The following is a 13,191-nucleotide window of genomic DNA, read 5'->3' as shown; positions in this document are numbered from 1 at the left end:
CAAAAGGGAAACAAACAAGTAAGCAGCCGATCGATCGAGGGGCTCAGCCCGGAATTTGATGGCTCACGTGGGATAAAGCAAGAGTTACCCCCAAATCAAATTATTGACGGGAGAAACACCAGACCCGCTCCTGGCACCCCCAGCTGGGCAAAACGCCATCTGAAATCAGTGGTCATGCCCTTTGTTATCATGCAGAGTCCCCCGCTACGTTCTGCACAACAATCCTTGGCACAAGCCAGTGTGAATTTTGCCTGAATAAGGACTGCAGGATTTGGCCCATTATATTTAAACCCTGCTATTTTAAAATATGCTTCTTCTAAGATGGCTGGAATTTGTGCCCACTGAAGCCAATGGGAGCAGGATTAGGTCTACCAGAAACTACAAAGAAGAACAAGTCAATTTAATTTCCTCTTGTCCTTTTCTTCCTCTCCCTTCTTTCTTCCTGCCGCTATGCTTACTTAACCTCCAGGTACCCACTTAACTAACCCAACTAAATAGCAATAATGAACACGCAGAGTCAATAGTGTGGTACATAATCATCTTGTCTGTTGTGTTTATTGTCAGTGATCCTCTGCTTGGTGCATGACGTTCTTTAGCCCTCTGGTATGTTAAAGGTTAGTTTTTTGCTTTGTTTGCACTTGACTATTGTTACTGCATTGATACATACTGTAACTTCCCAAAATAACACATGCACCTATCTAGAGCTCAGTCTTCTCCAGGCTTGCAAGTATATGGGATTGATCAGAAAGTTATTTTCCCAGCAGGCTGCCCCACACTCACGCTCCCATAGTATAGTTCCCAATGTCTTTGGTGTGTGAACACAAGCGTTCATTTCCACAAAGGCCACATTCAGCAGCCCGACAAGACACAATGATCGTCTGATATGTCTATGGCTTTATCATTATTCTACTCATTCTCAAACTGTGCTCTTACAAAACATTATTTCTACAATTTGTTTTGGAAAGGAAACAGGAACTGCTAAAGTTTCAGATCTTTACAGCTGCCACAAGCACAGATTACTTTACAGGAAGAGGCTAAAATGTTACTGCAGTGAAAAAGTTCAGTTTTAAGTTAAATAAAGGCTTTTTTTTTTTTTTTTTTTTAATAAAAACTAACTTCATTTTCCAACATTTTTTAATATTAATTTGTGAAGTTTGAGTTTTGGATCAGGTCATCGTCCCAGGATTCTGCAGAGCTCTGGGCACAGTTGTAATCATGATAAATAACCATCCCATTAGACAAAGAGTTAAAGTGAAAGTTACCATGTACAAAGTTAGATCACAGGGACGGGGTGGGGTAGGGCAAGTGTGGGGCTAAAAATAAGTTTGCAAATACACACCAGAATCACATGACAAAAGAACACCAAAGGAAATACACGATTATATATTTTGATTTTCCTTTTACATGTACTTCTATTGTAGTTTTAACTCCATGTATTTCATACAGTGGGAAGACACTTTAGAAGTGGTTCGTCTTCCTTCTACATGACAAAATTCACCTTCCCTTTTTTAAAACCTTACTCATACAAGTAACCCTTTTGAAAGAAGTCCACTGAGTAAAAACTAGCCATGCAAAAGGGTTTGCAAGATTGGCCCCTAACAAAATAGTGCCAGGTACTGATTTCCAGTTAAATGAAACTGGGTAAGAAGTAATATCAGCTGTAAGACAATTGTTTCCAGAATATGAAAATTACTAAACTGCACACACTACAGTCATTCTTAGATTTCACTTTTTCCGTGACATTAAGTACATGAAAAAAAAGAAATATCAAATCAAGGGTCTAATCTTCGGTTAAGTCAATAGGAATTTTGTCTGAGTAAGACTGTAGGATCAAGCCACGAAACAAATGGTGAATAAACTGGAAAGATACAGAGTCAGATTCCACCCTCTGCTACTCCAGGATAATCCAGATTTACACCCATTATAACTGAGGGCAGAATATGGCTCCTAGTGTCAATTTACCAGTCAAGCAGTCCTGTTTTCAGAACTGGATTCGAAACTATCCTGAAGAAACGAGATCATGTAGAGTATATTATTGGGTTATGTCATAGCCTCGATTTACAAAGAGAGGATGCAACAAAAGCCATGCACCCTTAAATGCTTCATTTATGTTTCACAAAACAAAATGTCTCATGAATTGAAATAAAGGAGAAAGAAAAACAATCAGAGCAGAAAAGGGGGTCTTCTGAAAGATTAGACTAAAAGGATCTTTACTGATAATATATATATAAAAAATCCTGCGTCTCTGCATATATGTATACACATGCATGTACCTATAGAGAGAGGGTAAAAGCCTGACCCCACTGAAGTCAAAGGCAGTTTTGCAATTGACTTCAATGGGGCCAGGATTTCACCCAGAGAGAGTTATGGCTATATCATTTCTATATAAAATGCTGTCAGCTAGAACAGTGCGATAAATTCTTGTGACTTGGAATGATGGATTAACCATTCATGACCTAATCCTGCACTCCTTACCCAGGCAAAATTCCCAATGATCCCAACAGGGATTTAGCCTGCATCAGTAATGCCGCATTGGATCCCAAAGAGAGTGGATTTAATTCTTTCCATAAAGCTCTAAATAGAATTCACTAATATCTAATTATTTTATCCTCTCTCTACGTCTCTGATATGCCAGCCAGCTTAGTAACTTATTCAAACGAATTAAATAAATTTCTCTCTCCTAATATGTTCATTTTTAATGCTTTTCAAACATTCGCATGGAAACAGCTCTAGCGTAAATATCCCAGACCAAATGGCTGTATATTACACAGGAGGCAGCAGTTGGGCTGCCAGACTGGGAATGCACTAGGCCATCTGGCTTCAGCAGTCTCTCCAAAATCCTCAGCTTTGTTTTCACCCCCAGACTCCAAACAACACATTTTCCACTGTGATGAGTTTACATTTTCCCAAACACAGGTCCTGATCATGCATGCAAATTCCAAACTTCTTCATTCCTCTCTGTACAAGAAAATTAAAATCACCTGCGCTTTTGACATGCTACCAAAGAAACAAGAAAGCTGCTAAAAGCTGGCACAACGTAAACTTTCCCTGTCATTGGGTTCTATTGTGTTTCATGTTTCTGCTGAAAATCTGACATTCTACTGAGTCTTTTCTGAACTTACTGATAACATTTTCTTTACACACATAGGTGGCTGCCTATGAAGAACCGGGCTAGGCAAAGAATGGAGAACGGATCAAATCTCTGCATGCACGGCAGGATGTGAGAGAGAGCAATCAACAGAAAAATGCACTTGCCACTAGAGTTTAAAGTACTGAAAAAATCAAAACATAAACAAAGAGGCTGAATGAAGGATTTTGACTCAGTAGGACTCTGGGTAGTGGACTATAGGTATCATACATGACCTGCAATATCTAGGACTCCTTAGCCTTATTTCTATTCACCATATCTCTATGTACATTAATGCATGGGGGGAATAGGGAAAATATTTACGATTTATTTCCTCCCTGTTTCTTAATAGTGAAATATTCAAACGGTGAAAACTCAATTGAAGGACGGGGGGCATTTATATATATAGAATGTGATACTGATGTAAAATGAGGTGCTAAGGTAACGTAAGCGAAAATGCAATTAAGACAATATTAACATTTAATGCTTTAACCGTTAGAAAAATACATTCCCCTTATAATTAATGATTTGTACCTAGTATTTACAATGTAGATATATTTTATAAATGTAGCAAGACACCTCAAAGAGGTGAAATTAGCATGTCATGCCACCACTTCTTTGGTGAAAGCACCGAAGGCTAAGCATTAGCATGGGGGATATAACATGATACTGCACAGTTTCAGCCCAATTCTGCATTCCTTGCCCACATAAAACTTCCACTGAAGTCACTCCAGTTTGAGACGTGCAAGACAGCAGATTCAGATTTTGGTGTGTGTTCATATACTATAGCGCCTCATGTTGAAGTCAACGTCAAAATTCTCAATGACATCAGTGCTAGCTGGGTCCAGTCCTATCTCCCATACAATATCACAGATGACAGAGATTACATACACACTCCACTGGATGTGAATTACCATGCCATATCCATGATAGAGCTGTTGTCCGTTTGTGTGTTAGGTGAACATTCAGACACCCAAGAAACACTAACGTGGCCTGATCTGTTTAGACCATGGACTGTAAGGGTCCGTCTGCACTGCAGCTGGGAGTAAACCCCCCCTGCCCAGGTAGGCAGACTCATTCTAGAGGGGCATGCACTAGCACACTAAAAACAGCAGTGGAGGTTGCATCTGCATCAGAGAGTTGGGCTAGTCACCCAAGGTTTAGACCCAGGGGATTGGGTGGGCTTGAGAAACCAAGCTGCTGCCTGAGCTGCAGAGTTCACAGTGTGCTGCAGTGTGCTGGCTAAAGCCCCGCTAGCGTGAGTCTGTCTACCCTTAAGGGAACAGGACAATCTTTTATTCTGTGTGTGTCCAGCACCTAGCATAATGGGCCCTGATTTCACTAGGTGGTCTCTAAATGCTGTTATAATTCAAAATAATCATGCAGGTAAAGCTTTTGCTAAAATTATGAGAAACACGTTTATATAGAAAGAGATCATGGTTTTCATTTACTGAACATAAAAATCCTTCGCAATTCACAGTGATATAAAATTTGCAAATCACGGCTGTGACATCAGGAACGTACATTCATCAGATCTGTCCATTATATAAAATTTTACAAAAATCTGAGATATTTTACTGTATTCTGGGGACCTAAGCCACCCAACGCTTGCTTTTGTGGGATTTTTAAATTGTCACCAGAAACCTCAGAGTAGCTGTAATTTCAGTCTGGGCATTCACAATTACTGAATGACTGTCTATGTGTGAGTGCATCTAGGAGCATCAAGAAGGCTCTTGCCAGTTAAAACATGTATGCTCCTGCAACAATTTAATTTTAAAGTAATCATTTTATTATCCAATTTGTTCTGAGCCTCCTGTATTAGAATATTATACCTCTGAGTAGGCTGACAATATATATTTAACTTTCATTACAAAATGAAGAAATTTCAGACTTTGCAATATTTAATTACAGTTTGATGGTTTGAAAGTTACTTGAGAATCCCCTCTATAATTCACCATAGATAAAATATAAATGATATATTCACATTTAGGTAAATTGGTGTCATATGCTGTACTTTGCTTTCTAATGAGTAGTTTAGTTTATTGACTGTAATAAAAACTACCAAATCTCTGAACAACTGCACTCAAAATAAAGAATAAACAAGCAGATTTACTGTTCAGAAATAAATATTAGGACATGCCATAATTATGACATAATAATTCACAACTTTTGATAAAATAATGATAAATTTGTCTACATAAAGGATATTCATGCAACTAATAGGAAAGCAAATGAGTTTTCCCCTACAAATATTATTTATTTCACTGTTTTCTTAGTTGGAATTCAGACAGATATTTTAAACAGTTTTCATCAACTCTACTGTGCTTTCCCAAATAAAATAAAATAAAATAAAATAAAATAGATATTTTGCACTAGTTTTATATAGGAAGACTAATTAAAAGCAGACAGAGAATTTCCCTCAATTGTAAATGTGTTTTATATCTGCATTATATGTTTTACAAATAAACTGTCTCTCTTTTCTCTCTCTCTCTCCAAAGACCCTCTGATGACTTGATAATAATGAGAGAGCAAGGGGTCAAACAGTGCCTTAGGACGGACTCTTCATATGCAAGATGCCTTTGTTAAGAAAATTATTTTGAATCCATTGCTCTACATAAATTAAAAGATCTGTTTTCAGCGGAGTTGCATACGAAGGGAAAAAATAGCTGTGCATTTCTGTAATGATATGACAGCTGCTTAAAGATAATATTTATCGATAATGCTTCTTGTATGCTCTACAATGCAATATATGGGCTTCAAAAAAAAACTTTTAAAAAATAGCTAATGTATCAGAAGGGATTTTGTTACTTTAAACATGAACTAACAAATCTGTGCCTGAAAAATATGAGTGACACAATAAATACTTTCCAAGATGTGTTGTTAAAGGGTATGTTGTTGCTGTTTAAATTCATAGTCTCTGGTCTATGTTTTAGAAGTGGATATTTAACAAAGTCAGATGCATGGTTGAATTGTGTATTATAATTACTCCAAGTTTCCTTTTTTTTTTTTTTTTTTTTTTTTTTTTTTTTTTTTTTTTTTTTAAAGACAGTCTTTAATGGCAGGAAAAGGTGTTTTGAGAGCATCAAAAACAGTTTTCTAAAACAAACTCAGCACATGGAGCGTTACACGTTGGTGTAAAAAAAAAAGAACCAAAATACAAGCCACACAAAGGGTGTCTCAGGAGATGACAGGATTTTGAACATACGGGAACTGAAACGTTTTCTTCTGTGTAAGATGTTTGATATTTTTCTTTGCTTTTGTAAATAATATACAAAAATAATTTTTTCCTACAGAAGAAGTAGAATGAGAAAAAGTCCACCAACTTATTAAAAAGATGCAAACTCCAGGGAGCAGGGGGGTGTTTAAATGTATTAAAATGGAAATTTATTATAACATGTAAATACTCTTTAATATTAACATGGCCGAATACCAGAATCTTCACAATGCTAATTATTTTTGGAAAAATAATATCAGATTTTTTCAGAAAATTATTACACCAAAATACTGGTTTTAGATCTATACACACACAAATACAATTGTGTGTTTTTGTATGTATATACACACTTTATTCCTGTTTTGGAAACTAAATGCCATGTTTAAAATTAGTTTCAATAATTGTATAAAGCTGCCTGTACTGCAACTAAAAATGACAGTTATCTGTGACAGTAAAATGTATTCAATAATTACTGGTCCTACGTGCATATTTTCAGTGGCTGTTTATACAATGAAAATCGCTGATGGTTTAATCCCCGTTCCTTTAAAACCACTAACCAAGTAGCTGCAAATAAACAAAGGATAAATATTTGCTGACTGGTGTCTTGCGCTTATATGTTTGTTTGCTTATTTCTTTCCATTCTCATAATTAAAGCAAAAATCCTGTGATCTAAAAGCCTTTAGGGAATGTGGAGCCGCTACGTCTTTATGTTTAAAGCTACTGTACTTCATTAAAACGGCCGGGTTTTTTCGTTTTGTTTTTTAAAATCCTGGCGCTGGCCATAAACGTATCTTTCGAGCCATCATTCAGGGCTGCTGCTGCACCTTTAAAACCGCAGCTTGGGCCCGCCGCCTGGATCCCAGCCAACCGAAAAGCGAGGGTGGCCTCGGAGGCGCTTTTTGCCATGCGGATTCCCCATCCCAGCCACCCCGCAACCCGGAGGCGAGGCTGTTTGCCTGCCCGGGCTGGGGGCTGGGTTTTTAGTGCATGCCGCTGGGGTGGCACCGCTTGTTCCTGTCCATCCCCCCTGGTCCCGTGCTGCAGACGGACCCTGGCTCGGGGCCCCTGGCCGGGTGGAGGAGGCGGAGGGAAGCGCTGAGCACACAGCAGCCTGCCCGGCCCGAGAGGAGGGCGGCCGGAGCTCGCTGGCTCCCGGGCTCGCTGCAAAAGCGTGACAAACAACAGGGGCACCGGACCGGCGCTGGGTTTGCGGGCTTAGCCCATCGGTGCGGAAAGGCTGGGCACAGACAGAAGCGAAAGGCGAGCGGCAGACACACACACACACACCCACACACACACACACACACCCCGCCAGCCGGAACCGGGCCGAACCTGTCCCGAAGGAGCAATTCCTCGCTCCCACCCGGCCGGGGGGGGGCATGCACCGATCCAGCAGCACGAGCCCCCCTCCCCCGCCCCCCCCCCCCGCGCTACTCCAGGCTCCTATCCAGCGCCGCACACCCGGCACGGGCCGGGCCGAATGCATTCCTGCGGGACTTACTTGTTTGGTCATGGAGTCGATTAAGCGCACGTAGAAATCCTGCTCGGTGCGGATCCCTTTGGGAAACAGAACGAGAACGGGAGAAGGGGGCGGGGGGGGGGGGATGAAGATGAACGAGCTGCTGAAGTGAATTGAATTTCCCCGATCTCCCCCCCCCCCCGACCCCCTCGCGCTGAGCATCATTTGCCCCCAGCCCAGCCCGGTGCAACGGGGAAGGAGTCGGGGGCACGAGCCGACCCGCAACCCCAGACCGAGCGGGACGGACAGATCCACCCCCGTCCCCCCAGCCAGGGACCCGGGCTTTGCTTCCCCGCTGGCGGGCGGAATATCCGTGGGAAAGGGAGACGGCGCTAAAATCCCCCCCCCCTTCCCCGACAGCTTCAGTCGCGCCTTGTTTCGCTTTGGGGTGCGGGGGGGGGGGGGAACCACGTCAATGCGCCCTGCTTTTGTTGCGGGGGGGGGGAGGCAGGGCAGGGGGCAGGAAACCCTTCTCGGGCAGCCGGCGGGGCTGAAACTTTTGACACCCAACAGCCCCGCCCCGCCGCGTGGAAAAAAACCCAAAAAAAATCCCAGGCGCAAATGCTGCGGGCAGGGGCCGGGGTCCTTCGCTTCGTGCGTCGGGGGCGGCTGTCCTGCCCTGCCCCGAACCCAACGGCAGACTCCCGGGGGGTGGGGGGGGGGCTCCCAGCTGGGCCAAGCCTCTGGGGTGGAAGGAAGGCGGCGGGGGGGGGGGAGGACTTGCAATTTGGGGGCGTCGGTCCCCGGCGCGGCTGGGCGTGGGAGCTGGCCGCCGGCCGGCCGGGGCAGGGGGGGGGGGGGGGGGGGGGGGGGGGGGGGTCGCAGCTCGCCCCCCCGGAGCTCACCGTTGCTGTAGAGAAGCTGCAGCCGGTAGTGGATCCCGTTATTGGTCTTCTCGCTGTTCGCCTCCTGAGCCGGGGCAAGAGAAACGCGGAGGCCGGGTTAAAACTCTCCCCGCGGCTTGCAGAACCGCAGCGCACCCCCTCTGTGCTCCCCCTGCCCCCCCCCGCCCATGCAAACGGGGAGCGCGCCCTGGGGGGGGGACCCCGACTTGGCACCGTGGTGACGGGCCCAGGGGAGCCGCTCCGGGTTTTTAGGCGAGTTGCGGGCTCCGAGTTGTCCAAAGTCCCCCAAGTGGGGAAACGGGTTAAATGCGGGGCGGGGGGGGCCATTCTGCCAATAGCTGAGAGCAGGGCGGGCGGGAGAGGGTTAAAGCCGGTTGGGGGGGGGGGGGCTAGCGCGCCCCAAAGCCGCGGCTGGCCGGGGACAGGACCGTCCCCCCGGGGTGGAATATGGGGGGATAGAAACACGGCCCCGGGGCGCCGGGGGAGGGGAGTGACGGGCCGGGCAGGGCTCGCCCATCACCGCAGAGGCCAGCCCCGGGCCGGAGCCGGAGGACGCAGACAAGCCCCGTGGGCCACTTACTTTCTCCTTCTCGACGAAGCCCACGAAGGCGGTGCGCTCGATCTCCACCGGCTGGCCCTGCCGGTCGTACAGCGCCAGCACGAAGTGGAAGAAGTTGGATTTCCTCAGGTTGGAGGGGGGCTGCTTCTCGAAGTGAGCCCGGGCCAGCCCCACTCCGCTGCGGCCAGAAAAGACCGGGTTAGAGAGACCCAGGACAAAGCCAGAGGCGGGCCCCCCTCCCCTCCCCGCCCCGCACCAGCCGGGGGGTCCCCACGCCCTCTGCGCCCTTTCCCCAGGGCTGGCCTGGGGAGCTGCTGGGGGGCCCGTGCAAACTCAGGGGGTGACAGCGGGTCTCTCAGCCCGAGCGTGCCGTGCAGATGGAGCCCTCCCGGCCCGGCTGGTGATGTGCGAGCCCAAAGTGCGGACAAGAAGCCGGCCGGCAAAGTAGCCAAGGGGAGCAAAACTTCAGGGCTGCTCGATTTCGAGATAGGGGTGTGATTCCCTCCTCCCCCCAAAAAAAACCAACCACCACCACCACCACCCAGACATGCAAGGGGAGGAATGATCCATCCCAATGACTACGTCTCTTCTCGCCTTCCTCCAGCACCCAGCCCCCGGGATGGATCACAACTCCCCCCCCCCCCGCCAGATGCGGGGTGCAGAGCGCCCCAGAAATCTGCCCGCCGGATTGCAGGGGGCAGCTTCGCCGTTCCCCAAACTCCAGGCAGAGCTGTCAGTAAATCGGCCATGCGCCGCATCAGCCAGCTGGAGTCGGACGAGCTCCCCCCCGGCTGTTTTGATTCATGGGCAACATCCCGAAGCCGGCTGAGCAGAAAACTTGAAATATTTCAGCGGTCGGGATGTCCCCGCAGAACCTTCCCTTCCTCTGCGGGCTCCAGAGGGGGGCGTGGGGGGCTGCTGTGAAATACCCCAGAAGATGTCAACATTAAACTTGTTAGGTGAGGCTGTCTCGGGCTACGTACGTACTCCGCATCCCTCTGTGCGGCGGGGACGGGACAGCGAGTGATCAGAATGAAAGAGATGGTGGGTGCAGCTTTGCACACACACAAAAACAAAACAAAAAAACACAACCCCACTGCTTTTTGCAACAACAACAACAACAACAACAAAAAACAGGAGGGGAGGGGAGGAAATTCTGGAGGGATTCTTAGAATTAAACGGATCCTGGGCAAAGCTCTGCTAAGCTCAGCGCGTTAAAAACAAAAAGTGATAGGCGCGGGGCTCAGCCGGAGACGCGTTTCGAACTGATCTTTGCACAGCTCACGGCTCCAGGGGCAGAAAGTGTCACTGAAAGCAAGGCAGGCAGCGGGGCGAGCCCCGCTGCCTTTTTGGAAATAAGGGAGCCCGGCTGGAGAAGACGAGCGACAGACGGACTGTGCGTGTTTTGCACGCCCGTCGCTGTACGCGGGCTCAGCGCGAGCCATGAACACGCAGAATATTTTGCATCCATCTATGCAAAACTCGCCGCTTCTTGCAAAAAAAAAAAAAAGTGTTTCGAGGGCAGTGGGAATAAAAACCTACTGGAGAGAGCGGCGCCGAACCCCGCAGTGCCCCTTCCTGCTGCCTCCCCGCGCGGGGAGCCGAGCCGGGGGCTCTCCGGACTCGCCCCTCCGCCGGCCGAGCAGCCGGAGGGGGGGGAAGTGAAAGCCACTGATGCCGCGGGCTGCGCCTACCTCTGCGCGGCTGTGTTCGCATCCAGGACGCCGGCTCCTTGCATCCAGGTCCGGACGGCGTTCATCCCCGCGCCCAGGGGCTCTTCCTTCATGCTGCTGCCAGTCCGCTGGATGCTCTCCTGGATCCCAAACATGGAGCAGAAAAATCGCCCTCCCTCTTTATGTCAAAAAACAAACACGAACCAACCAGCCCGCGGCGGCGGCGGGCAGAGGGTCGGCGGTCCGCAGGTTTCTTGGGGGGCTCTCGGGGAGTCACAGCCGAGCGGGGCGGGCGACGGCGGAGCCCCGCGTGCAGCGGCGCATGGACAAATCACCACGGAACAAGCACAATCCCGAGCAGGTCGCCGCCCGGGGCGCGGCGGGCTGGGGGGGCTCTGGGTGGGTCGCGAACACGCGCGGCGCTGGGCTGGGACGCCGGGCTGGCCGTTCAGCAGACAATGGGACCGGCTGCACCGAGTGTCATTTTCCAGGGACGAGGGAGGCGAGTCCTCCCCCCCCCCCCCCCCGCCTTCTGCTCCGCGCCGCGTCTGCCCCGGCCCCGGCTCGCGGGCTCCCTCCTCGCGCAGCGCAGCGCGGGCGGCTGGCGGCAGAGACGCGCAGGGACAGAGAGAGCGAGAGAGCGGGTAGCACCGGGGCGGATGGAGAGATTCCCTCGCCTCTCTCTCTCTCTCTCTCTCTCTCCCCCCCCCCGCCCCTCCCCGCCCCGCCCCGCCCGCCCGGCCCTGCTCCGCTCCCGCTCCGCTCCGCTCCCGCGCCGCTCCGACGGGATGATTTGCGGTCGCTCCCTGTGGAATCCACTTTGACTATCCGCGCAGCGAACCAGCGGCGCACCACCAGCCCCAGCGGGCAGGGGAGGGCGGGGCCTCGCCGCCCGGCCACGCCCCTCATTTGCATCTCGTCACCGCTTCCCTCCTCCCCCGGCCCCCGCCGCCGCCGCCCCTCCCTCCCTCCTCAGCCCGCGCCTGCCAATGGCCAGCGGCGCCGGGAGACGCCCCTCCCCGCCCCCCGCTTCATTAGCATCTCCCCGCCCCCCTCCCCCGGGCGCAGCGCACGGGCGGGGCGGCGGGGACCGAGGAAAGTTGCGAGGCGCGAGCCGGCGCTCGGCATCTGGATTGTGCGGCGGGCGGGAGCCTGGTGTGAACGCGAACCCGCCCGGGCCGTGTGCGTCCCTCAGCCGGGGCACGGCGCTGCACACTCACTCACACACACATTCACACTCACACTGGGGACACAGCTCTGCACACTCACACACACACTCACACTGGGGCACAGCGCTGCACACACACACACACACTGGGACACAGCTCTGCACACACACACACACACACTCACACTGGGGACACAGCTCTGCACACTCACACACACACTGGGGGCACGGGTTTGCGCGCGCACACTCACACACACACTGGGGGCACAGCTGTACACACACACACACACACACTGTGGCACTGAGCACGGCCCCGGTCTTGCCCCAAGTCATCCTTGCTGCTTAACTGCCGCAGCCACCAGCCCAGGGTCATTAACTACCCGGAGCTAATGAACAACCCCCCCCAACATACCGTCCGGTGTGAGGGCCGGGCCCGGCCCCGCTGGCGCTCCCCCTGCCATGCAGCAGCGGCGGGGCGGGCTGGCACCGTTCGGGGGGGGGCCGGGAAATGCCCCTCGCTCAGGCTGTGTCTGAGGCGCCCAACGGACCCCCCCCCCCAGCACCACAGCCCCTGCCACGGTTCGGTTCGGTTCGTGAACTGCCGCTCACTAGCGGGACGTGCCCAGCCTCACTTGGGTGTGCAGCGAGCCTGAGGCCGTTGTGACCTAGCACGGGCACACTCAGCCCCCCCACACACACACACGCGCGCGCGCGCGCTGCACACCGGCCGGCGGACGCCTCCCCCGCTCCACGCCACTTTTCACGCTCATCGACGGCAAGCTCTGAGTTCTGGATTCTCCACCCGCCGCGGAGCCGCGGCTCCAGCCCAGGGGCCGGACGCTCCGCACGCGCACGGCGGGGGGGGGGTGTGGGGGTCGCAGCCCTGAGTTTGTACCCACAGCCCCGAGCGGCCCGGTCTGAGCGCGCGGAGCAGGCTCCGCTTCTCCTGCCGCCCCCCGCCCCGAGCCGCGCGTGGAAAGTCACCGCGCGACGGGAGGCTCCGTGGCAGCTGCCCGGCCCGGGGCCGAGTGGTGCTTTCTTCGCTCCCCCGCCCGTAACCCAGGCCGCCAGCAGCGCGCGGGCATT

At 51.0% G+C, this 13,191-nt stretch overlaps 1 protein-coding gene across 6 annotated transcripts in view; it reads right to left on the bottom strand.

The window, feature by feature from the left end:
* EBF1 (EBF transcription factor 1) overlaps positions 1–11,488 on the bottom strand; it is a 311,039-nt gene extending 299,551 nt beyond the window's left edge. For all 6 annotated transcript variants that reach the window (XM_067566478.1, XM_067566481.1, XM_067566482.1 and 3 more), the window contains exons 1-4: positions 10,959–11,488; positions 9,286–9,442; positions 8,706–8,769; positions 7,843–7,898 (exon numbers count right to left, since the gene is read on the bottom strand). In XM_067566478.1, coding sequence (XP_067422579.1) covers positions 7,843–7,898; positions 8,706–8,769; positions 9,286–9,442; positions 10,959–11,092 — 411 coding nt within the window. In that variant the 5' untranslated portion in view covers positions 11,093–11,488. The remainder of the gene's footprint in view (positions 1–7,842; positions 7,899–8,705; positions 8,770–9,285; positions 9,443–10,958) is intronic.
* Between the last annotated feature and the right edge of the window lie 1,703 nt (positions 11,489–13,191).

Source organism: Emydura macquarii, unplaced genomic scaffold, assembly GCF_026122565.2.
Source record: "Emydura macquarii macquarii isolate MOO-44397 ecotype Brisbane River unplaced genomic scaffold, CSIRO-AGI_Emac_v2 contig_2768, whole genome shotgun sequence".
NCBI classification, from domain to species: Eukaryota; Metazoa; Chordata; order Testudines; family Chelidae; genus Emydura; species Emydura macquarii.
Note: the sequence above shows the minus strand (reverse complement) of the source record. Positions and strands in the feature narration are given on the sequence as shown.